Genomic DNA, 27601 nt, shown 5'->3' on the forward strand with positions numbered 1-27601 from the left:
CTGTTTTAGATAGAATATCATACCTTTATAGGCGAAATAAGATAGATCGGTTACATTTCTGTTGGTCTCCTGAATTGAAGAGTAATGATTAGGTTTTGATGGGTGATGACGTTATATCGAACGTTTTGATTTTAGGATATAATCCGTTGAGCCTGTCTGTAATATAAGATATTGAGCCATAACGTAACTTGCCGAGTTATGATTGGTAATGCCGAGTTGTTATGTTGGATTTGCAATGGCCGGATCAATAACTATTCAATAATTAAATAGTATAGATTAACTTTTTTTTTTTCTCTAAAATCACTAAACAGTTTTAAAAGAGCTGCATCCATTTCATATAGGTTTGATTTAGTAAAATTTTTGGAAGGAGTGCTTGTGCGTTCTTTATTTTATATTTGGTAAGTAAAAAAAATCTTGTAACTTAAAAAAGAAATACTTTTAAAAACACCTAAAGTAAAATTATTTAAAATTGAGTTTTACTTATCAAAATTAAAAAATGGAATAAAACTTTATTCAATAATTAATTTTAAATATTACTCTTACATTATAGTATTTAAATTTTAAAATTATTTTACTAAATATAATAATTATTATTTATATTTATTAAAAATTATTTTTAATTTAATTTATTAAACATAAATAATATAACTTATACAAAATATTTTTTAAAAACTAATTTTCATATCCTATTTTTAAAAAATAAAAACTTTGCAAAACCACTCCAAAATCTATCCAAATTGGAAAGCACCGTGCAGTGGTCACTGTTGAGTGATCTCTCGCTCTACAGTCTACACTCACTGCTTTTGATGGCGGAAACGGCGTCAAATGCAGCGGAAGCTCCAACGCCGCCGGTCAGGTTGTGGAGGACTGCGTTCTTGACGCTGAGGGATGAAACGCTAACGGCCCCTCCTTCTTCCTCTTCCACACCCGATTTGCTCCGTAACCTCATCTTCTCCCAATCGTACACTTTGCTATCCGCGCTCCCTGAACTTCCCTCTCACGAGGTCCTATTCTTCTCACTCCTTCACTCCTTCCTTCTCTTCTTATTCGCTCTACATCTGATCCTGATATTTTCTTTCGAATCTCTCTCTCTAGGTTTTGTCGGACATTTTGTTTCTGATGGAACTAGTTTCCGCCAGCTCCTTAAACCAAGAAGAATGTACTCATATTTATACCCAGACATCACGTTTGGTATCACTTTTTCTTCGTTATTCTTGATTGATTTAACTTTACAGGCGAATGTTTCTTGAAGCGAAAGTGATCTTGCTCGTATATTTTGATTTTACAGATCCATGATATATGTCGTGGTGTCTCCTTCGATGTGAATCCCTCATCTTTCACCGGTGTTGTTAATGCTTTCAGTAAGATGCTGGATCTCTTCCCTGGAAAAGTTGCCATAGACGATGAGTCAAACAGAATTCGCAGTAGCGCGGGAATAATCTCTGCTATTGAATGTTTGCAGGCTTTCAGGTTCTTTCATGCTGTCAAAAGAGAATTGACACATTGAGCTCATCTATGAAAATTTCTACCTCAATTTTTACTACTAATCAAGCATATTCTTAATGCGATATTGCCTAGAGAGTTTAAGGTAATGCTTTTATCTGCTCCTTGCCAGATGCATTATTACTTCGTCGCAAAGAAGATGGTTGCAGTCTGAAGATACATTACTGGTTAAATTTCTACTTGACACTATTGCTAGCTATCAAGCTGCATTTTGGTTGATACCTCATTCAATGAGCAAAGACAAGGTTGATATGAGATTATCCATAGAAAGCAGTTCCTGTGAATTGCAGACTGTTGCTTTTGGGATGCTCAGCAAAGCAATCTCACGAGCTGGTTCATCCTTCTCAGTTGATATGTGGAGATCTATGATTAAGGTATGCAATATTACTTTAGTCTTTCTTTCTATTTTTGTTTAAAGTTATTAATTCAAGCAAAATATTATGAATGATCTATTTTGACATAGGTGGTGAGGAAAACAATGGATTTCTTGGCACAAAAAAGTTCATTTGTGGAAGATAATGTGATGTCCAGGTAACCCATTTGCTGAGAAGACTTTTACGAAGTATGATATGTAGAAGCTTCATAGCTTTGTTTTTGTGTTTTTCTTGTGTTTTTCATTTTTTTTTTTACGTTGGTAGAGTTGCTTTCAGTTTTAAAAAAAAGTCAGCCTTTGCATGTGTGTGCATGTGGGTGTGATTGACAGAGGCAGTGATGAAACTGGCAGATAATAATGCTTAGGCAGCTTGTTATTTCTTACAAGTTGATGTATCTTATTTGCAGGTTTTATGAATCTTTTCTAAGCTGTCTTCATTTGATCCTCACTGATTCTAAATGCTCTGTTTCTGATCATGTAAGTCAAGACATTTTATTTTGATATAAACTATGAAGTACAAATTAATGTGTTATATGGATTCTTTTTCTAGGTGTCGGTTTTTGCTGCTGTTCTGCAAATGTTCTTAACATATGGACTTTGTGGTCTAACACCAAGTACACCGGTTCTTATTGGTCGCGGGGAGAAGGAATGTAATGCAGAGAGTCCACGGGCAAGCTGGGAACAAGTGAACAGGTCGAATCGTACTGCCTATAGGCCTCCACACTTGCGCAAGCGAGAGTGTTCAAAAATGAAGCTGAGTAGAGCTTGGGATTCTCAAAATATGTCAGATAGTGAATCTTCTGCTGTTAATTTTACATCTTCAGATTCAGATTTTAGTGATGGCGATGGATCAGCAAAAGAGAGCGGTGGAACACTGAACTCAAGGGTTAGAGTGGCTGCCCTCATTTGTATACAGGTACTTGAAATAAACGAATGGAGTGAGACAAGGATTGTGTTTTGGATGAATTCACTTAAGAGAATCATCTCTCAGTGTCAATATATATATACATAGGTACAGAAATAAAATCCCTTAATACTAGGAGATATGATAGAATCAGATCCCTTAATACTAGGAGATAGAATCAGATCCCTTAATACTAGGAGATCCAATCAGAATCAGATATCTAAAGATGGAAACTATATCAAAACAGATCTAATCTAATATTCAACACTCCCTCTCAAGCTGGAGCATATAAATCATATGCACCAAGCTTGTTACATATGTATTGTATCCGAGGACCCCGGAGAGCTTTGGTGAAAATATCTGCAAGTTGATCGTTGGAGTTGACAAAGGCTGTTACTATTTCCCCACTTTGCAACTTCTCCCTTATGAAATGGCAATCAATCTCTATGTGCTTGGTCCGTTCATGAAACACAGGGTTGGAAGCAATATGTAAGGCAGCTTGATTATCGCACACCAGTTCCATCTTACTCGGCTCACAAAACTTAAGTTCCTTAACTAATTGCTTCAACCATATAAGTTCACATGTGGCAAGTGCCATAGCTCTATATTCAGCTTCCGCACTAGATCTTGCTACAACATTTTGCTTCTTACTCTTCCAAGATATCAAGTTTCCACCAATAAAAACACAATAACCAGATGTAGAACGTCTATCAGATGGAGATCCTGCCCAATCTGCATCAGTATACCCAACAATCTGGTTATGTCCTTTATCTTCATACAACAAACCTTTTCCTGGAGCACCTTTGATATATCTAAGGACTCTAACAGCGGCGTCCCAATGACTATCGCATGGGGAGTCAAGAAACTGACTTAGGATACTTGTGGCAAATGAAATATCTGGCCGAGTGACTGTCAGATAATTCAATCGGCCAATTAATCTGCGATATCTACCAGGATCTGCAAGAGGTTCTCCTTGATTTGGACTAAGTTTTGTGTTGGGATCCATTGGTGTATCTACAGGTCTAGAATCCAACATTCTAGTTTCTTCAAGAATATCCAGAGCATATTTTCTTTGTGAGATACAGATCCCAGCATTAGATTGTGCCACTTCAATTCCTAGGAAATATTTTAACTTCCCCATATCCTTAGTCTGAAAGTGATCAAACAAGTGCTGTTTTAACTGAGTGATTCCCTCATGATCATCTCCAGTAATGACAATATCATCCACATAAACAACCAGATATATGGAGGTCATGGAGGAAGAATGACGGAAGAAAACTGAATGATCTGCTTCACTCTGAAGCATGCCAAATTTAGAAATAACAGCACTAAAGCGACCAAACCAAGCTCGAGGGGATTGTTTCAAGCCATATAAAGATCGGCGTAAATGACATACTAAGCCGGAAGACTCCCCCTGAGCAACAAACCCGGGAGGTTGCTCCATGTATACTTCCTCCTCGAGATCACCATGTAAGAAAGCATTTTTAATATCAAGTTGATGAAGAGGCCAATGGCGAATGGCAGCCATAGAAAGAAAAAGACGAACAGATGCCATCTTCGCAACAGGAGAGAAGGTATCACCATAGTCCAAACCAAAGATTTGAGTGTAGCCCTTAGCCACAAGGCGGGCCTTTAATCGATCAATGGTTCCATCCGAGCCGACCTTAATAGTATAGATCCAACGACAACCCACAGTAGATTTGCCCGGTGGCAATGGAACAAGATCCCAAGTACCAGTAGAATGTAAGGCAGACATCTCCTCAATCATAGCCTGGCGCCACCCTGGATGTGAAAGAGCTTCTGCTGTTGTTTTGGGTACAGAAACAGAAGACAAGGAGGAGGTAAAAGCATAGTGCGAAGATGATAAACGATGGTAACTAAGAAAATTATAAATAGGATTAGGATTACGGGTGGAACGAGTACCTTGTCTGAGAGCAATAGGAGGACTACTGCTAACTCCGGAAGAAGGATCCAAGGACGGTTCAACCACGGGTTCAGGAGATGAGTTATCTTGGACTGCAGGCCGTGGGCGGCGATGATAAACTTGGAGAGGCTTTGTGGGAATAGGAGGCCCATCTAAGTAAGGAACAGGAAGCACCTCCGTAATGGAAGGTGAAGTGATGTCGGGTGCAGAGAAAAAAGGGGTATTCTCAAGAAAAGTGACATCGGCAGACACGAAGAAACGATTAAGAGCTGGAGAATAGCAACGATAACCCTTTTGAAATCGAGTGTACCCTAAGAAAACACATTTGATAGAGCGAGCAGTTAACTTGTCTTTGCCTGGGGTAAGATCATGGATGAAACAAGTACAACCAAAGACTCGTAGTGGAAGAGAAAAAATGTGCTCATGAGGAAATAAAATGGAATGAGGAACTTGATTTTGCAAAACAGAAGAAGGCATACGATTAATTAAATAACATGCAGTCAGAACAGCCTCACCCCAAAATTTAAGGGGAACATGAGTATGGAGAAGAAGAGTGCGAGCAGTTTCAATCAAGTGACGATGTTTACGCTCAGCCACACCATTCTGTTGAGGGGTATGAGGACAAGATGACTGATGTAGAATGCCTTGGGAGGACAAGTAAGACGAAAAGGGTGCTGAAAAATACTCACGAGCATTATCACTTCGTAAAATTTTAATTGAAGTTTTGAATTGGTTTTGAATTTCAGAACAGAAAGACTTGAAATGTACAAATAATTCAGATCTGTCCTTCATTAAATATAGCCAAGTGCAACGAGAAAAGTCATCAATGAAGGTGACAAAATAACGAAAACCAGAATGAGAAGTAACCCGACTAGGTCCCCATACATCAGAATGAATAATAGAAAAAGGAGACGCAGCCCGTGTATTGACACGACTTGAAAAAGAACTACGAACATGTTTACCTAAATGACAAGTTTGACACTCTAAGGTAGTAAGACGAGATAAACTCGGGACCATAGCTTGTAACTTCGAGAGGCTAGGATGTCCCAGGCGACAATGGACCACGTCCGGAGACTCAACAGTAGCAACAGAAGACACACTAGTAGTGGGTAAGGCAAGCCGATATAGTCCTTGAGACTCACATCCTGTACCAATCGTCTGTCCCGTCCCTCGATCCTGCACAATGACGGAGTCAGCAAAAAAGGTAACAGAACAATTGAGAGAACGAGTAAGTTGGCTAATAGAAATCAAATTGAAAGGACAATTGGGCATGTAAAGAACAGATTTCAAAGGTAATGTAGGAAGAGGAGTTGCTTGACCTATTCCCTTAGCACCAATTTTAGAACCATCAGCCAAAGTGATAGAAGGAAGAAATGCAGGGTGTTCAAGTTTAGAGAGGACAGAAGAAGTACCAGAAATGTGATCAGAAGCACCTGAGTCAAGGACCCATGGTCCAAGAGAAGAGGAATGAGAGATACAAGCAACAGAATTACCAGAGTGGGCCACCGAAGCAATGGGAGTAGATGCCTGCTTTGAAGCTTGGTACTTGAGAAACTCATGATAATCATTGCCAGAGACAAATATCCCTTGTGGTTGTGCGGCGGAAGACATGATGCAGACACTCAGAAACGGCCGGAAAACACCTGCAAAAGGGAAACGAGGGCCGGAAAAAGCCTGGGCAGCGGAGAAATTTTGGGGACAGGCCGAACTTGGCTTTCCGGTTCTGATTCTGGGGTTGCTTCGGAGTGGGTCTGATGTTTGACAAGGTTTTGGCCGAAAAAAAAACAGTTTCTGACGAAGAGACACAACTGATAGTGTCAGCTGGTGGGAAAAGGGAACACGGCTGAGAGATTGCAGCCGGAAAAGAAGAAAAACAAATAGAAACCAGAGCCGGGTCGGAACCTGCTCTGATACCAACTTGAAATAAACGAATGGAGTGAGACAAGGATTGTGTTTTGGATGAATTCACTTAAGAGAATCATCTCTCAGTGTCAATATATATATACATAGGTACAGAAATAAAATCCCTTAATACTAGGAGATATGATAGAATCAGATCCCTTAATACTAGGAGATAGAATCAGATCCCTTAATACTAGGAGATCCAATCAGAATCAGATATCTAAAGATGGAAACTATATCAAAACAGATCTAATCTAATATTCAACACAGGTAAATTTCAAAACTATTGTGATGCAACCTCCGCGACAATAAGAATAAAAAGTTATTATATGAAAACCTAAATCTTGAAGGATGATGCTTGTAAATTCCATCTTTTTTTCCTACTCAACTTTCTAAGGTAAATTTATTAGAACTTCAATAATTAAGAGTGAAGATCTGAAGTTTATTTTGCCCAATTTTCAAATTCAAAGCTTTGCTAGAAAAAGGGAGAAAAGTTGTGTAGGATAAAAGAGGAGTTCTATTGAGAAGATAGAAATTTGCAAGTAGGGGCACAAATGGACCACAAAAGGGAAGAAAAAGCTAGCTAGATAAGAAACTATGAATGAAATTCAACTTTCAAATCACTTGAAATATTTGGTAATTCTTCTAACGTTGCTTTACACTGAAAAATGACCATATGCCTATTCCTATCCGACAAACCGTAGAATTGGTAAAAGAGAATGCAAAGATTTCGTTGGCAATGGGCTAGCACCCTGCCATGACAAGGCCGCAAGGTTAGAGTTGAATTATAGCTTGGCACTTGGTAATAGCCAACTAATTTAAGTAGAAAAAGTTGTGCCCTAACTAATAGCTTTTTGGCTCCTATAAGTGGTATTAGAATCAACGCCATGAGTTTGGTTATCAGGTAATGCCCAAGTATCGCATGCAGGTATTAGGGGAGAGGGATGTAGGTTGGAGGCTAACATTCTACCTTTGGCAAGACCCGGATTAGGTTGGATTTAGATTGGGTTGGAGGCTTGATTCTTGGATAGCATGACTTTGACATGTTTCAGGGTGGAGGGATTGTTGGCAATAGGCTAGGATCCTACCTTGGCAAGGCCGATATATGGTTGATGTCAAATCAGACCATGACACTTGGTAATGGCCAAGTGAGTTTAAGTAAAATGAGTTGCACCCTAACTAAAAATATTTTTTTGGTCTAGTGGTAAGTACTTGATTTAACAGAATTCATAATACGATAGCTTTGTTGAACATAGAACCAATGTTTGACCTATTTTCGTACTATTGTAAGTATTTTGGGCCCATTATCCATAATGGCTAGGAAACAAAGGGGAGATATATCATTGAATTTTGGGATAATCTTTGTTGGAACTTTCATTATATTCGAAACTTGAGTGATAGATAAATAACCTATTATTATCCCGAAACAAACTAGTCCAAACTCACTATGAAGCCAATTCCTCAAATTTGGATTCTTTTGAATTTTTCTTTAAACTTGCTTTCTGCAGCATTAGTTTCAGAAAGCAATCTTTTTTAGTAGCATAAGATGTAGAAATTTTATATCCGAATTGCTTTGGGTGAAATTCTATTTATTTGTTGTCGTAAAAATGAAAAGTACTATATATTTCTTCTTTCCTTAATGAACTGATAAGTTTGTGTTGCTAGAGATTGCTATTTGAAGTAAAAAAAGTTTGAATGGTTGTCAAACCATGTTAATGTTATAATTATTTTATATTATGAACTCATCTTATTGAAGAGGTGGTAAAATCTTGCTTTTGTTTAAATGGAACCAAACTGCACGATGAGTGCAGGTGTGTGGAAAAGATAAAAGAAAAATATCATTAAAATGAAGAAAGAATAATACAAGATGGGGCATGAAAAGTAATTGCTTCTGTTTAATTTCATTAGAATTGATTGGGTTTAATTCAACCATAAAAAACTAGCCCAAGAGGTGAGGGTTGGGTCACACTTATAAAGACCAGAAGCCATATCTTTGTTCGACATTAGACTTGTAGTAAAACCCCTTACGCCTAGGATTGGATATTTGGAGTGTGAAGTTTGCAGGACTAGACATTTGCGGGTGACCCAACTACATTGGATTCATCAACTTTGATACTATATTAGAATTGAATGGTCTGAACTCAACCTCAAAATCTAGCTCAAGAGGAGAGAGTTGGCTTACACTTACAGAAACAAAAAAGGCTATATCTTTGATTGACATGGGGCTTGTAATAAACTCTCAGACCTAGGACCAGACTTCTAGAGTGTGAAGTTTGCAGGATTGGACATTTCGGGGTGACCCAACTAACATTGGTTTGGATAGACTTTGATATCATATTAGAATGAGTGTGTCTAACTCGACCCAAGAGTTAACTAAAGATGTGAGCATTTCTCCATAGAGAAGGATCATAGAGGCCGTATCTTTGATCAACTTAGGACTTGTAATACAATTAATGTTTTAATATGCACAAGAGAGAGAGAGGGAATAAGATTTGTCATATCAAACCTACATGTTTCTTTTTTTTATTCACTTTGCCCCTTTCTTGCCTCAAGAACACATAAGTGGGATAGATCTTGAACATATTTCCTCTAGAACCAATGACGGGCAATTATTGACTTTCTATTTCCCCCCCTTTTCAATTTATTTTTTGTAACGAGTCACATTTATTATTATTATTACTATTACTATTATTATTGGGTTCAATTATTCTATTAGTATCTATAGCTTTACTAAAATTTTAATTAGGTCCTTATAGTTTAAAAGTTTGTAATTAGGTTCCTATATTAGATAAAAATTTGTAATTTGATCTTTACTAGTTATTTTTTAGAAAAATGCAATAATCTTATAATATTTGCTTTTAGAATATTCCATAATTCATCCTACATCAAACGCAAAAACGACTATTCCAAAAATATTTTGTATTTTCTAACAAAAGATAATTTGAGAGGATCTAATTGAAAAATTTTATCTAACATAGGGACTTAATTACGAACTTTTAAACTATAAGGACCGAGAGAGTAATTAAGCCTTATTACTATTTTGGTGTGCTAAATTATGGATTACAATTTGGTATTGTTTGTAAGGACCTTTGTCAAGCGGATTCTAAATCTTTCTCTATGCAATGGTCCCTGCTTTTACCAACTAGTGATGTGCTACAACCAAGGTATGACCAAAGGATTCTCCTTCCTTTCTTAAATTGAACTTCCATTATATTTTTCTCTCTATTTGACTTTGCTTTTTTTTTTTTTTCAATATTCAAAATACTAAATTTTTAGTTTTTCATATTCATAGGAAGCGTGATGCAACTTTAATGACATGCTTGTTATTTGATCCATGTTTGAAGGTAATAGCTCTATTTTATATAATTATATCTGAGTGTAGCTGCATATACTTTTGATATGCATTCATCTCATCTGTTAGTTTTAGCCCAACACAATTTTCAATATCGAAGTTTTCTGGCATTTTTCTGCTATAATACGTTTAGGTTTTAGACTTCTTCTATGATATTATTGTTCTTGTTATAGTTATTACCAGCTTAGAGAAGGTTGTCAATGTTATGTAGGTGCGAATGGCATCTGCATCCACACTAGTGGCCATGCTGGATGGTCTTTCTTCCATCTTCTTGCAAGTAGCAGAATATAAGGATTCTAGCAAATTTGGATCTTTTACAGCTCTTTCAAGTTCCCTTGGGCAGATTTTACTGGAACTTCATAGAGGTACCGACATAAATTGAGAAATTTAACTGACTTAGGCGGTGTTTTAATTTTTTTTTTTTTTGTGTTGTGCTGATTTTTTTGCTCTTTACTTTTCCATGAATAACTTTTTCTTAGCTATTTATACTTGTGTCCTTATTTATATTTTGTAGGTATTCTGTTCTCAATACAGCAAGAGGCCCATGGTAAACTGCTGGCTTTGTTGTTCAAGATTCTTCGGCTTGTGATATTATCTACACCGTATGTTCCTCTGTTCCAATACAATTTATTTGGACTTTTCAGTTGAAGTTGCAATCTTAAGTTTCCCTTCTGTTTTTGGTTTTATTTGTAATGGGATAATCTTTCAATTTTGTTTCTTGCTTTTCGTGGTGTTTGATACTGTTATTTTGGAGTTAGTCATATTCTTTGGTCGCATTTAAAATGCATTGGGGTTGAAAAACTGAAATAGGATGATGAAAGTGGGAGGCCAAATAAGAATTTTGTCAAGTCAGTTGTTTTAATCTATATTTGCATAGTTACCTTGTTAAAATCAGAGGGGTACTGTAGAAATAGTTGGACATGAAAAAAGATTTTTTTTTTGCTTTTTTGTTGGGGGGGGGGGGGGGGAGATGCGTGCAATGGTTTTATATAAAAGAAGAGATGAATAATATTTCAAAGGATACCATTATGCCTTATCATATATCATATTTACAATAAGACCGTTTATCCATAGATTTCTTTTGACCCTGTTGTGTATGGTCTTTTTAAATCTTCTACTTTTTGCTACTTGTCTATCTTTCATCTGAATCCACCCTTCTAATTGGATGTACTGCCTATCTTTTCTCCACATATCCAAACTATCTATGATGAAATTCTACGATCTTTTTAAGAATAGATGCTTTTCAACTTTCTCTTCTATATTTGTCCTTTATTCTGTCCATACATGTTTGGCCGCAAATCCATATAAGCTTTCTCATCTCTGAGCACTAAGCTTATGCTTATGCTAATGCTCATCCTTTCCCGTTTTGTTCTATATAACATAGCTGGTATAATGGTAGTGAGATAAAATTTACTTTGAAGTATAAAGGTAATGTTTTGTCACATAACTCCACTTGAATTCTATGGTTCACATAAATCTCTCTACTTATGATACGGTGCTTTTTCCAATTTTCACTTGTGTTTCCCCTCCTTGTGTCGAATTTACATTTCATATATTTCATTTTACTATGGCTTGTGGGCAAACCATTCACCTCTAAGGCTTCCCTCCAAAAATCTAGTTTCTGATTTAAATCTTATCTTGATTCTCCCATAGGGACGATGCTATTTGTGAAAAGCATGCACCATGGTACGCGTACTTCAATATGTTTAGTAAGCACTCCTAAAGCTAATGCGGAAAGATATGGACTTAGAGATATCTTCGACAACCCTAAAACCATGACCCCCCCCCCCCCCCAAACAATGGATTTCTTTGTATCCATTCACATCTTTTCCAACATGTTTATTTAAGTCTCTATCCAACAAAATCTCATCTCTCAACAGTATGTCTTGAATTCAACTTTCTAGGTCCTCCCAAAAACTTGTCTTATGGTGTTTCTTCCAAACCCACTTGTGGTGCATAGGTGCAAATCACATAAAAGGTCTCTCCTTCCACCACAAGTTTTATTGCAATGATTTGACCGCTCACTCTCTTAACATCTACCACACCCTTCCTGCACTGTTTATCCACGATAATACTTACTCCATTTCTATTGTTCATCTTTCCTGTATACCAAAGTTTAAACTAGGAAGTATCCACCTCCTCTGCCTTTGTCCCCACCGACTTTGTTTCTTGTAGGCACATTATGTTAATCATTCTCCTTGTCATAGATTTTCCTATAAGCGTGCATACATTCCATTTCTCAAACTGCAACATTCTGTTGCCTTTATCTTTACATTTACCTTTATCTTTACCTTTCCTTTACCTTTGTGAACTAGCTTGTTTATTCTCATCTGTTGACAAAAACATGGGAATCCTTGCACATTTTGCACTACACCGAGGCATTGATGCAGCGGCCATTATTCATTTGACATTATACTCGAACCATACAGCGCGTTGCTTCTAGGCAATGACTGGCCTTAGCGCACTATCGTGTTTGGTCCATGTCATGAAGCTTCGACAAACTTTTATGTTGATTGTCAAGGGTCTAACACAACCCTCTTCTTTATCTAGGCATGGGATTGACTACGTAACATAGGTGTAGTTAAGAGAAACAAGGAAAGAACAAGGATATTATTAAAGCATACCTTTTCAATCTCTCAGGTCTTAAAGGACGGTCTTCTAAAGAAGACCTTGGGCCTTACACCAAATAGAGGTTAAACTACAAATTGTATCCCATAAAACTTGCTTGTCTAAAAATCCATCATCGTAGGTGCATTAATTGCAGTCGAACCAAATATTTGAACAATGGTGTATAGTGCACATTGCCACAGAGATTGTCTTCCAGAAAAACTAATCTACGGTTGTAAGGAACACCCAACACTCACCAAAATACCAAACAAAATATTCTATAAAATATCAGCCCCAAGACATTGCAAAAGTAACACACATATTAGGGAACATAGCCTTGTGTAACCTGCATACTTGGAAAATGTCATGGGTGTTAATTATGCCATAGATATAGCATTTGATATTAGATGATATTCTTTGAAGAAATTTATTTTTTTTTGCCAATATTACATGTTTATACACGTAGATGAGATTCTGAACATCCATATGGTGTATGAAAAACATGTGGTGCCTACTCATGATACTGTGGATCTGGTCTGAAGGCTTCTTTTGCTGTTGAGCCAAGATTTTCTATTTCTTATCCATTGCTCTTCATGAAAAATTGGTATTGAACTAAGTTTGTTGCTTTTTCAGATATTCAAGAATGCCACCAAATTTGTTGGCTACTGTTGTGACATCTGTTAGAACAAGGATAAGAGAGGGATTTCAATTTAAAAGTGACCAGAGTAGTCTATTGGTTAGTTTTTCCTTTGAGTGATTGTTCATACTTCTCTTCTTCCCTCTGGTGCAGTAACATCTATATATAACTCTCAAATGTAATAGTAGGCTGCTGCTGTTGGTTGCTTGACTCTAGCTCTATGTTCCTCACCATCAACTGAAGTGCGGAAGATGCTTTATGAGGAGGTTTCTTCAGGTAGATCTAGATAGTTCTTTGATATCAAAAGTAATTTGCTTTAATGCTTAATGTTATATAAAATGAAAGGAGAAAGGCGCTTCACCTTGAATTCTAAGTTATGCACATTTGTTCTTCTGCATTTTACAAAGGTGCAAATCAACATTGTGCATTTTTGTTAATGTGCATGTTAATCAAATAAGTGTATGCTCTCTTGCACTCCAGGTCATTTCCAAATCAATTACCCTGAATGTTCCTAAATGCACAACTGGTTATTTTTTCTCGAATGTGTGCTATTTTCATTAACAAATTGTAGAAAAATTAAAAGAATGGTTAATTTGCATATTCTGGAAAGTGCAAGAAGTCAATTCGCATTCTCTTAAAATGTAGGGTTCACTCTTGATTCCATGAGGAGCTTCTTCAAGATCCCAAATGCCTTTGTAATTTATAGAAATAAGTTTGCGATTTCAGAATCTCTTAAAACCAGATGTAGAATTGTAGATCAATGGGTTCGGACAATATATCGATTGATGTTTGGAAAGAGTTAGGAGGGAAAGACATCTGTTGGTCAACCAAGCTTTTTAATGAGATTTTAAAGCCTAAGATGTTAATTGAATGAAGATATTGGAGGACATACAAAATTATGGAAATTACAAAGGAGTAAGGGCAACAAGAAGGAATTGTTTATGGTCTTCATTGAGTTGGAAAAAGGTATATGATAGGGAACCAAGAGAAGTCTTATTGAAAATTTTGGAGAAGGGAGTAAAAATGACATATATTTGTACAATTAAGGACATGTAAGATAAGGATACAACTTGTATGAGAACCCTAGGTGGTGTAGCAGAGGAATTTTCCATTGGTGTAGGATTACACAAAAGGTCATCTCTAAGTCCATACTTGGAGGTGCTTATTGAACATATCTAGGAATCTATACCATGGTCATGCTTTGATGACATTGTTCTTATGGGAGAATCGAGGGAATATTCAATGGGAAGTTAGAACTGTAGAGACAAGCTTTGGTAAATATATGGTTTATGCTCAAGTCCTATTAAGACGGAGTATATGGAATGTAAGTTCAGCCCGGTAAGAGGGAACTTTAAAATTGAAGAGGAAATTGGAGAAAATATCATATCACAGATCAAGAGATTTTAGTATCTTGGTTGTGTTATACAAGACAATGGAGAAATAGAAGATGATGTAAACTATAGGATTCAAGCGAGGTCAGATGTAGTGCTTCAAGATTTATATGTAACGAAAAAAATACCTTTAAAACTTAAGAGTAAGTTTTATTATACTATCATTAGACCAACTATACTGTATGGAACAGAATGTTGGGCTGCAAATGGTGAACATGAACATAAGGTTAGTGTGACTAAGATGAGAATGCTTAGATAGATGAATGATTAAACGTGAATGGACAAAATAAGGAATAAGGACATGAGAGACAAGGTTGAAGTGATGCCCATTGTTGAAAAGATGATAGAATTTCATCTTTAGGTAATTTGGACATATAGGGCAAAAATTAGCAGAACATTTGGTCAGGAAGGTTGATCATATGGATAAATGAATAGTGGTTAGGGGCAAAGGAAGACCTAAAAATACTCTTAATGTGGTGGCCGAAAGAGAGATTTAAACATAAGTGACCTTATTGCAAACATAATACATGATAGGCACAATGGCATTATTTGATCATGCAACCAACTGTTAAGTACCTAAGGAAAGTGGAGAATCACAATTTAAAAGCAAGCTATTAAGGGGGAAGAATTGCTCCTACAAAATCAAGCATTTCATACTTTTCGATGTGGGACTTTGTGCACCCCATAATACCAAAGTGCCTTACAGTACACCATAATTGGGGAGCCGACGTCCACGGTGGCTTCATTCTATCGATACTGACCTAGGGTAGCCACCTGGTTATTGGCTATTAGAATTTACCTTTATCCAGCCTATAGATAGTCCTTTCCATGCCTCCGACAACCTGACTCTAATACCATTGTTACTTAAGGAAACGAAAGAACCACTCTTAAATACAACATCAAGTATCCCATACTTCTTGAAATGAGACATTGAGCACCTCATAAAAACCATATCCCTAACAACGACCCTGCTTAATGGGATAAGGCTTTGTTGGTGCTTGTTGCCTTAATCCATCTCCTAGCTAAATGACTAGAAACAACTTTAAGTTTTTCAAATTTGGAATGCATCCGTCTCTTACTTTCTAAAGGGAAAAGGTAGCAATCATGATGGTTAACATGCCTCTTCCCTTTGACCCTTTTTATGATCACCTGACTGGTGGAGCCTCAACAGATTGTTTTCTAGCTGGAGGTATAGGTTTGACATTACGATCTTGATGGAGAACTGAAAGCCAAGTTAAAAAGATTCAAGGATAGAATAATAGAAATGAAAAAATTAAAGAGAAACAAACACAAAATGGAGAAGTAAAATAGAAATGATTAATGAAGAACTAAATTGAATGGTGAGTGAATTGGAACTGAATCTCCTCAGAGAGCAGAGCTGAAAACTATAAGTGAAGCGAACAGAAATAGAATTAGATAAGAAAGGTACAGAGCATTACTGAAATTTAAAAACAAAAATGGGAAATAAAGGGGAAACAGAGACAGTCAGAGACACAGAAGAAATGAACCATTTATTGGTCAATAGATAATTGGAGAATGGACAGAAAAAAGAAGAAATAGATGCAGACATACATTCTTTTGCTTGATGTGTGTGACAGACTGGATAGTGCAGATTCAACAACCCACTGGGGTGCTACCGGTGGGGTTGGTACATGTAAACTTCCTACTCAATGATTATATGTGGCATTATTTCAGAACATTATTTTTATAAATTCCCATTACATCAAACAAGCTTAATGCTTATTATCTTTGTGCTTCAGCTTGAGGAGAGTGTTAGAACTTAGAATTGTAGTCTTGATTTTTTTGCATACCTATGACAGAGTGTTAATCAACTACTATTGTGTCTACATTTCAAGTACATGCTCTCATGACAAGATATAAGCATGTTCCTTAAGTTTTCCTCATGTGATTTGTTTTTCTTCATGTTCACTAGTGACAATATCTGCAGTACCACTTCTTAGTGCTAGATACTAGTAGCATTCTAATTCGATAAACTTTATCTTTGGAGCACATGTTTAGCTACAAAATATTATTGGTTGTGTTGACTGATAATTGTTGTCAGGCTGTTGATATTTATTGGTTTGACTTAAAGTAAATAATTGTTGGCCATTGTTCAGGTTATATTAAAAATGAAAAGAAGTCAGGTGTTCTCGTTATGTTATTTGAGTATTCATTGCAATGGAGCTGCCCAACCATTTGCCTTGAGGCACTTCAGGTAATCTTGTTAGCTAATATACATTTTCGACATATACTGCTGATTTGGTTGTAAGGAGGTATGATGGTGCACGTAGTTGTCAAAGTTTGTCTGACCTGTGTGCCTATTCTCTTCCATTCTTGTACTCTTACATACTTTGGACAAATTTATGTTGTTTCAAAAATAATGTAACTGTTATCTTTAATGATGGTTTATTCTGGGAGTGGCTGCTGAAATTAGATGGTGCACACAGTGCTGCAAATTTGATGATTAAGCTTGTAAATGCGAACTGTAATATGCTTTATTCTTCAATCTAATTTGGTCACTTGCTATTTGTCATGATTAGTTACACAGTTACACTAAGAGCTGAGTGGAAAGTTCAAACCAATAGTTAATTAGTTGATGTGTTTCATTATTGATATTTCAAGAATAAGTTGACATATCATGGTAGCTGATTCAGTATGATCTTCTGCAGGCACTGAAGGCTGTTTGCCACAATTACCCCAACATAGTCACTGCATGTTGGGAACGAGTTTCTGCAATTGTGTCTGGTTTCCTTAGTTTTGGATACCCTGAAATATCTTCAAGGAAGTCAAGTGAACATGGTGGTTCTCCTACTGCATTCGTTAGTGAAAAAGTTCTTGCAGCTGCTATTAAGGTGGCAAATTTTCTGTTACTCATTTTGCCTTTATTCTTCTTAAATCCTTCAGTGACTCATCCTTTAGTTCCTTTCTGTTTGTCTTATAGTTCAGTAACCAAAAATATAAATTAAAATGTTTATGTGCTGTAGACAAGGAATTCTGTTGTTTATTTGTGTTCATGTTTACCAAATTATGTAGTTCTTTTGTTCATTATGGTATTGTTTTTAGGATACTATTGCATTGTCTGATCCAAGTAACCAGGTTCACCTAGTTGGGAAAAATTTAATTTCAAATAAGTTCTGTATGAATTGAGCATCTACTTTGTTTTCCATTTGAGAGAAGTGATTTCTTTAATAAAAGACTATTTCAATTCCACACAAATGTTTATGGTATGGTAGAAAGCTTGGAGTCACTAATCTATTGATATAATAATTATGAGATTTTAGGATAAATAAATAAAGTGCATGAATGCATGACTGCATGCTATGAGTCCGTTCATAACTTGGCAATTCACCAGGTATGGGTGGAACTCAGTCCAAGTAGAGATCCATTTACAATTTGCTGATGGCACCATCTTGTTCCTGGAAATTGATAGGGCGAGCGTTTTAAATGTTCTCTCTATTTTTCAATTTTGAGTGTGCTTGTGGTTTAAAGATCAATATGCTCAAAAATGTTATAGCTGGGATTAATAGAACTCCTCAGGACCTTCTGATTTAGCGTCTTTGGTTGGATGCCCCATTTTGGAGTGTCCTCTTGTTTATCTAGGTGTTTTGATGGGTGCAAATCGTAAATATATCTCTTTTTGGGGTCCTGTTATAGAGAAGGTTTCTAACGGTTGGCAATTCGGAAAGAGCCTACTTCTCTTTAGGTGGTCACATCACTCTCTATCAGTCTTACCTCTCAAGTATTGCTCTTTACTTATTGTTGTTCTGTATTCCAGTGGGAGTGGCGAACATGGCTGTAAAGATTGAGGGACGTACTTTGGTATGGCACTTTGGGTTCGAAGAGGGTCCACTTGGCGAATTGAGAAGTTTGTTGTTGTCCTAAAAATGGAGGCTTAGGTCTTGGCTTATTGTGTCTAAGAAGTAAGAACATTTTTTTTTTGGGTGGCATAATGGCTCTGGTATTTCCATTAGAATCTCAATGTCTTTGGCATCAAGTTATCATAAGTAAATATAGTATGGACAGGAATGGGTGGGATGCTAATGCCGTTACTTGCGCTACTCCTTCTAGCCCTTGGAAATTCATTTCTCAAGGTTACCTTACTTTCAAACCCTTGGATAGGAGATACCTCTTAAAAACTAGCCTTTCCATGTCATTGTCATCTATTCTTCCGAACATGATTCTCCTATTCAGTCCTTTTACGTTTCACATGGCTCCACTTTCTATTGGAACTTCCACTTTTCATAACCTTAATGATAGAGAACCTTTTGAGCTTTTGATTGTATTAGGTCCCTTTGATGGTTTTCCTTTAACTTCTAATCCTGACAAAAGGATATGATCTCGACTCCTTTGGTAATTTTAGTTGTAAATCCTTCTTCCAATTTCTTACTCATTCCTCCAACATAAGTTATTTCCATCTTGATAAACCCATTTGGAAGTCCAAAGCTCCCTCTAAAGTCAAATATTTTATATGGACAACTATGCTCAACATGATTAATACCAATGACTAGTTGTAGGAGGCCACACAAGGCTATCTTCCCTGATGTGTGTTATGAGTGGGGCAAATTGAGAGTGTATTTATTACTCTACAATAGTAATATTATGTGATATTCTAGTTTCTAAGAAGAAAATCTCCTTGTCCTAAACAAGGAGAGTGTATTAGATGAAGGGTAGTTCAATGGTAGAGGGTAACCTAGGAACACTATAGGTGAAACTGAAAAGATTTACATGTTATGATAATTTTTTATAGTAACAATAACATTGATTCATGCAGTGGGACCCTTCCTACTAGAACATGTCTTAGTTGTTGTTAAAAGCATCTCTTTGTTTGGTGTGGCATGAGTTCTTTACATGATATAAATGCTTTTAAAATTTCTTGATAGGATACTTCTATTACAGATATGTTTCTTACTGGCCATGGTATACTATAGCTGATTTTGCTTTAGTGCTATGATAACTACCATCAATATTGGGTATCCATAAATCTTTTATAACTTTTAAGGTTTTGGATGAGTGTCTTCGTGCGTTATCTGGATTTCAAGGAACAGAAGATCTTTCGGATGATAAGTTGGCGGATATTCCATTTGCGTCTGATTTCATAAGGGGGAAGAAAGTGTCATCTGCTCCATTGTATGAATCAGAAGGCAAAGATGATGTAGTAAATTCTGAGGCATCTGAATGTGGGATTCATGAATGGTGTGAGGCTATCGAGAAACATATGCCTTGTATCTTATGCCATTCTTCTTCACTGGTAATAATATTTATTTCAAAAATTATTTTTTCAGATGGATATACTGTTTAGGGTTTAGATTTGAAAGTTAGTACATAGGAGTATGATTCATTTAAGATTTTGGAATATAGGCTTGCTTAAATCAATAGGAATACTAAATGCTATGACTAGGATATCCAACTTTATACGCGACAAGAAACTGAATGTGTAGAGAGAAAAGGCAAAGGAAGTACCGAATTAGATACTTTGGGTTGTAAGCTTTTGGTTAACCAGCAAGGCAAAAATCTAAAAAATGGGCTAGGCATAATAGTATTACTAATTTGTAGGTAAGATTGATGTCATGTCATGCAAGGATGTGATAAAGTTTGGAAATAAGATTGGTACTTAATGTTCAGTAAATGCATCACATGATTTTTGACACTATCCCCAAGTTATGAGGCATTATAATTCATAACTAAAGCTAGGATTACAAAGCATACACCATGGGTAAGCTCAGTGTCGATCTCAGTAGCAAGAGCTTGTGCTATTGCTAGCATTCTCCATATTTATTGTCTTTTGTTTCTTCCACTTGAAAGGTGAGAGCTGCATCCATTACATGTTTTGCGGGGATGACTTCTTCGGTGTTCATCTCATTCACTATGGAGAAGCAAGGCTTCATTTTGTCTTCTTTAGTAAGTTATTACACTCAACGCCATATTTAATTTCTTTTTTTGTTATGAGTTGACGTCTCTCTTTTAAACATTTTGTAGATCAATGCTGCTATAAATGATGATGTTCCATCGGTGAGGTCTGCTGCCTGTCGAGCTATTGGTGTTGTTTCATGTTTTCCTCAAGTTTGTCAGAGGTTGTACTGAAACTCGTAGAAGTAGTACTAATCTTATGATATCTTAGTTCTTAATATTTCATATTCAATTCCTTAGATTAGCTAAAAAGTTTGTATGGTCTCTGTAGTGCAGAGGTACTTGACAGGTTTATCCATGCTGTTGAGATTAACACTTGTCATACCCTAATCTCAGTAAGATTGGCCTAACTACTTACATTGTTGTACCAAGTTTAATTATCTAAGTAGGAACTCAGTTTTTCCCCCCTTTTTTTTTATTTTCTATTTTTTTAAATTAGGTGAGGATTACAGCTTCGTGGGCTTTGGCAAATATTTGTGACGCTATTCGTCACACAGTTAGCTTGGAACATATGGGTGAGTTTAATTTTGCTTGTGTGATTGAATATTCAACCATTTGGTGTCTTCTTTTTGGTAATCTATTTACATTGCTCCTTGCTTTCTTTTATTTTAATCTTTGATGCAGGTTCAAATTCTAACCCCAAATTGATTGTATCATTAAGTGAATGTGCTTTGCATCTTACTGAGGATGGAGACAAGGTGGGTTGATTTATTTTCTGTATGTCGATTTCCATTCTTCTTCGGTGATGAATTTGTGATAAAGTGTGGTTTTTTTTACCATTTTGCACAATGGATTATATGATACGGCTGAGACTGGGGGTTTTATATAGGAGAGAAAGAGATGAGAGAGGCTACAAATACGTTGATATAATCAAATGCGATAGGGAGAAATGCACCAAAACCTATTTGATAATACTTGAATCTTGATCCCAGTTAAATAAAGACATGATGTGTGATATTCTAAGATATATTATATTGTTGAATACTTCAATTCTAACAGACGCAATTATATACAGTTGTCCAATGAAATGCGATAGGGTTTGATAGAAAAAGAAATATACCAAACCCTATTTAATAATACTAGAATCTTAATCTATGTTAAATTAGATATGATGTGAGATATTCTAAGATATAATATAGATATTGTTAAATACTTCTTTAATTCTATGTTCATAATGGACACCATTAGATGCAGTTGTCCAATCATTCTTTGTTTTTTTATCAATTCCTTCTTTTTCTCAATACTAGGTAAAATCTAACGCTGTTAGGGCTCTTGGATATATTTCAAGAATCTTTAAATGTTCAACATCAAGATTTCAAGACATGTCAATGGACCATCTAGGCCCAAGGACTGAAGGATATTCTTGCAGTCAGAATCTCATCAAGTGTCAAAGGTCTAATTCGAACCATTACCAATTGGATTATCATGAAAATTATTGCAGATTGGAAAGGATAGTTAAGGCACTCATTTCTTGTGTTATTACGGGGAATGTTAAGGTACAATAATTACATTGTCACAATTTGATAGTAAGTTTTATTTGTTGTCAGCAATGTGTGTTATCTTTTTCCTAACTTCGAGTATCTGTGTGACAGGTCCAGTGGAACGTTTGCCATGCTCTAGGCAATCTATTCCTGAACGAGACCTTAAGTTTGCAAGATATGGACTGGTAAAGACGCGGCATCATATTTGCCTCTTAAAATTTTGTTGATATGCATATGATATTACATGTAATGGTCAATTTGAATGCACACTTTAAAGTTTTGATAGATCAAAACAAAGACACAGGTGTATTCTCACCTTTCCATCACAATGTTTAACTTTCCTGATGTAATATACTCTGAAGGTTTAACCAAGATTTCCAAAGTCAATAACACCATTGCATGGATGATGAAGTCTTTACTACAAATAAATTACTACAATAATTTTTTTTATATGAATATATTTTATTAGTTACTATTTACTAAAGAATGTGGGTGTATGGATTGAGTAAATTTGACCTAGTTATTCTGCAAACCCTGGTTTCAGATATGTAACTATAACAGTTGATTTCATGTATGTAGCTATAGAATTATGCAACCTTGTGAAATACAACAAAAGTATTGTTTTCTGTATGCCCTCCTTGTGAATATATAATTCGTCTGTGATATATCTGTTACGGAAATATAGTGGAAAATTATAATTTTTTGTTTGTTTGTAGGGCTTCCGATGTCTATGGTGTTCTTCTGCAATTATTACGCGAGTCATCAAATTATAAGATCAGAATACAAGCTGCAGCTGCATTGGCTGTGCCTGCGTCAGTGCATGGTATAATGTTTTCTTATCATCGATTTCCATTAATTGTCTACACTAATGTTTTTGACCGAAAGTAAGAAAGGTTACATCATAGACTGTTAGACACTTCTTAAATATTAAGTAATAAAATGTAATTATTATCTTACGCTAATTTTCCTAAGATAATGTATTCATTGTTAAATCAAAATTGTTCCATTAAAATTCTAAAATGGATGACCCTGAATTATATATTTAATGTGCTATGTATGAAATTCTAAAATTTTGATGAAAGAAAAAATACATACAATATCTGCAATTTATTTTGTTTTTAAGTCTTGTCAATTTTGACGGTGAATATACATACACAAAGCCTAATTTCAACCTGTTTTTAATCAGGCCCTTTATTCAGACAATTTTCAACTTGAAGTCATGAGTTGAAAATAACTCATTCTTTCATGTTTACCAGATTATGGCCCATCCTTCTCGGATATTGTGCAATGTGTGGAGGATGTAATGGAGAACATAGGTCAGGACCAAATTTCAGGGCCATCAAATTTCAAATATAGGGTTTCATTACAAAAACAGGTCCTACTTCATATCCATCAGCTCCATGTGGATTTAAATATTTTTAATGGTTTAATTTACACTATGGTGGTTGTGCATCAAATGTCTAGGTGTAGCTGTTTCTTCACTAGTTTGTTTTTCACATTTACAGGGCTTCTGCTATAACTCTGGAATGAGATAATTTGAGTTACAATCTTTGTTTTTGACATTTTTCGTGGCATTTACTTTTGGGAGGAAAATGGAATTAATTTTGGCATATATCTTGAATTTAAAATAGAAAAGTACTATTTAATGGTTAAAATTTAAATAAAAATTCATGGTATTAGTAGAGTTCTGAATATGCAGAATTATGATTATGAGATAGCAACCACAGAGTTGTGCTTTATATACAAATTTAAACTCATGGTATTAATAGAATTCTAAATTATGATTGAGATAGCAGAATAGCCATTCTATATTTGGTTATCACAGTTGTCGCCGCTGTCCTATCCCATCTAGCAAGGCAGTTAGAACCAATGTTTTGAAAACCATACTGAACCGGCAGGTCAAACCAGTTTTTGAGGGGAACCTGTGACCAGTCTGGTTTGGACAGTAATCAAAACTGTCCAAATCATACACCAGAACTAGAGCTAAAAAAAAAAAAAGGGCCAAAAACTGGGAACCGCTTACCCAGAAACTATCTGGTTTGGCAGTTTGCGTCCAAAAACAATGTTCAAGGGAAGGATGTTGAATCATAGAGAATCCTGGCATAGCAGAGGAAGTAGAATAAAGCAAGTAACCAAGTAGAGAAGTGGCGGATGATGCTCCAAGGTTATGTTGCTAAAAAGAGTTAGGGTTTTCTAATGTCTTGTGGTTCATGTCCTCTTGGACATATGCCCTTTTATCAATATTACTTTCCTTTCTCTTTTAAAACAACTATAAAAAATCAACTCAAGAAAAGAAAAAACAATCATGAACACCGACCAAAACCAATCAAAAGCTATATTTTTGTTTGTTTTATTTTTGATGGATCAAAAACTATTTACTCAAATATACATGAGACCTCTACCAAAATATATATTAGATGTACTTAAAAATATATCAACAGTGCTATTTGAGTTCTAACAAATTGTCAAATCAATAGTTTGAATTACATTTAAAAGGTTTTCATTATTTTAGTAACTTATTATCTTAAATTTGTATCGTTATTTATAACCTAATATATATAATTGAATATACAAATATATTGTTTTATTATAGTCCGGATAATACGGTTGTACCCTGGTTAAATTGGTCAAACCTCTAAACCTCTAAACCAATAACTTGAATGGTTCAATATTCAGTTCGATTTACAGAACCTTGCTTAAAACTGCCGACTAGGTATTCTTATCCTTTTTTTTCAGTGGTTTATTAATGGAATGACAACATTGTTCTGTTATGTTTTTTCCATGTTGTTGGAGTAAGTGAATTCCTCAATTTGCTCTTGCAGCTTACCTTGACAATGTTACATGTTCTAAGCTTTACATCAAGCACGGATGATGATCAGTTGAAAGATTTTTTAGTTCAGGTAAGTATTTTATTGTGATTAATGTTTCTATTAGTTGATATCATTTACAAAAACTATATATTGATAATATGTTAATTGTTACAGTGTACTTTCTTTTTTCTTTTTGATTTTTTTAAAATGCAATGTAGAGACAAAATTGTATGAAAGTGAAAATTAGTTGCATATACACTAAATTGAAATTAAGAATAACGCTTGAAAACTAAAATTACTACAAGAATATGGTACTTGATACATGATACATCAAGCACATTAACTACAATAGACTTGAAAACACAAATAAAATTTTGTTTGCTGTCTTTTTGCAAGAGGTTTAGTTTGCAATTATTTGAAGCTGGACATGATTTATTATAGGAGGCAGACCTCTTCTGATTCATGTAGCTTAGTTCAGTGAGACAGCTTTGTTGGAAAATTTTATTTATAGGACACAATGATGTCTTCTAATTCTAGTGAGACAGCTTTTTGCTGTGTGTTGTGGTTCTATATTGTAGGTGTTTAATTTGTGTTTTCCTGCTGAAATTTTTCCTAGGAACGTGTTTTAATGTTGAAACAGCAAAGTTATTTGCTATTTTTGACACATGGTTCTCCATCAACTAACATGAAAAAAAAGTTGTTACACCTGTGATTGCTATTCTAGGAAACTAATGTCTTGTTGAAAGAGTAAAAAGAGAAGCATATGTCTGAAACCATGTTCTTAAGAAAAAGATAAAAACCCTAATTACTATGTTGACACTTGAACATGTTGGAATGAACCTAGGTAGTAACTGATATTTCCTGGGTCTTACTTGCCCCACAAGTGATATATAATGTCATGCATTACAAGGACGGTTTCTCAGATTTATTGAAAAGGAGAAAGCATCATTAAGGCTTCTGCTGGTTGGCTATTTATCTGTATTGATGAAAATAATGATGGGGCCTGCAGATGGGATTTACCTTCTCACCTGTTCTTCTGTTGGAAAACTTGATTTGATGCAATGGGATGCAACATCACATCCCATTCTAAGTCCTACACAAAAGTGAACTTCGAAGTAGGAGCTATGAGGAAGCATGTATTAATTTCAAGGAGAGACCTTATAAGCTCAGCATGGTTGTTGTGGAGTGTTGTGTTTGTCACAATGGCAGCAACTCATCTTTTGCAATTTCTGTTGCAGTGCAGATGAGTCATGAGGATTGATGTGGATACCAGTTACATTCATAGCCAATCCAATCCAATCTCACTTAACTATAGGTAGGTCACACCGCATCAGTCATCATGTCCAGTTCAATATCACTGCCCAGGTACTTTGGTTGTGAATGAAAGAAATCCCAAAAGGAGGGGCAGAGCAACAATCAAATTACACAAAATAATAATAAAAACCAAGATAGAACTAAAACTGGCCGGAATCAGAGGCACAGAAACCAATCAAAGAAGAGAAACCATCCAAAAGTATTGTCAGTGTTGAAACACATCTTGTCTGACATTTTACTGATCAGTTCGCAAACCACCATTGCGTCTGATTTATGACAGGAGAAAGAGAACACCCAGCCAAACACAAACACACACTGGGGTACAATCATTGTGTAGGTGATCCCAACAATGTTTAAACAGGGAAGGGATAATATATCTATTTAGTCTGAAATTGCTGTTCTTGCAGGACAACTGCAGTTTGGCAGAAGCCTATAACCCCCCATCTCAAGGGATTGCTTTAGATTCGTTTAAAGAAAGAGAGCATAAACCCCCATTTCTTTGCTGAACAAAACTATGGGAGACGTAGTCATGAAAGTGGTAATAATCATTGAAGCGGACTGTAAAAAATAGTTAATCTTTTCTACTATAGTTTTTAACTCAAATGACAAATTGCCACGTTTAGGAAGTTTTACGTCAGTTATTGGTAATCTACATGTGTAACAATCTTGACGGATTAAGTTATATGGTCCAACTTGAGGTATAGATGTATGATTTCTATCACTCATCTGGTTGTCTGAAATAGATGCAGATAATAGTATTATTACGCTTTCAAATAATCATTGATGTCTGATGAAAATTTACCATGAGTTAATTTTATATTATTTTAGAAAGCATTGATCCTTGAAGATTGGTTCAAGGGACTGTGCTCATCGGTTGAGGGTGAGCTTGATGTTCAAGATAAAATCATTACAGACAGAAAGAAAGTGATGATATGCAATGCAATACAATCATTGACACAAGTCTACAAAGGGAAACAGAAGGATGCAATCGCCCAAAGGTTTGAGGAATTGGAGGGCAGCTTGTGATGTTTTCTTGAATGACAGTTTTGGGAATACCATCTATTTTGGGGTGTGAAAATGTAGTGCCTCAGAGCAAAGCAAGATATTGGCGAATGATCTTCCCCAAGATTGCTTATGAACGGCGAGTGGGTGTACCAATACTGAGCAATTGCTACATTGCAAACACGAGGGTCGTGTTTTCGTCTTTTCATTATTTGTGATAAGTTGTATCCATATACCTAACTTATGTAAATATTTACATGTTCTGACCTTAATAACGTGAGGCTTTCTTTAGTTTTTTGTCTCTCCCATTTATGAAAACTTGATTCTTTGATGATATAAAAGGAGATCCATTACAAAGTTGGACCATAACCAGCAAACTTGCCCTACCTGTCGTGAATAACATGTATCTATTATAAAATCTTTTTACATTTAAAAATGTAAAATAGTTTATTGTAGATTTTAGTGTTATATCCATTATTACATAGGTTTTGGAT

General features: G+C 35.7%; 1 protein-coding gene across 2 annotated transcripts; it reads left to right on the forward strand.

Annotated features, from left to right (window-relative positions):
* The first annotated feature begins 719 nt into the window (after positions 1 to 719).
* On the forward strand, positions 720 to 27476 carry LOC107638298 (ARM repeat superfamily protein). Of its 2 annotated transcripts, none has more exons than XM_016341510.2 (27): positions 720 to 1004; positions 1096 to 1191; positions 1289 to 1470; positions 1616 to 1877; positions 1967 to 2034; positions 2284 to 2353; positions 2427 to 2792; positions 9691 to 9770; positions 9899 to 9950; positions 10170 to 10323; positions 10473 to 10560; positions 13199 to 13301; positions 13391 to 13478; positions 16711 to 16808; positions 17263 to 17445; positions 19593 to 19841; positions 20396 to 20491; positions 20570 to 20664; positions 20772 to 20835; positions 20940 to 21015; positions 21125 to 21198; positions 21748 to 21996; positions 22093 to 22166; positions 22698 to 22804; positions 23238 to 23356; positions 24804 to 24881; positions 26934 to 27476. In XM_016341510.2, exons 1-27 carry the CDS (start codon positions 807 to 809, stop codon positions 27129 to 27131), a joined length of 3567 nt encoding a protein of 1188 aa, XP_016196996.1. In that variant the 5' UTR covers positions 720 to 806; the 3' UTR covers positions 27132 to 27476. The 2 variants fall into 2 exon arrangements, with proteins under 2 accessions (XP_016196996.1, XP_088339538.1); XM_088483412.1 differs by lacking the exon at positions 26934 to 27476 and adding an exon at positions 25801 to 25995.
* The last annotated feature ends 125 nt before the right edge of the window (positions 27477 to 27601 follow it).

The sequence above is a fragment of the Arachis ipaensis genome, chromosome B4 (assembly GCF_059453495.1).
Source record: "Arachis ipaensis isolate K30076 ecotype BB chromosome B4, ASM5945349v1, whole genome shotgun sequence".
NCBI lineage: Eukaryota > Viridiplantae > Streptophyta > Magnoliopsida > Fabales > Fabaceae > Arachis > Arachis ipaensis.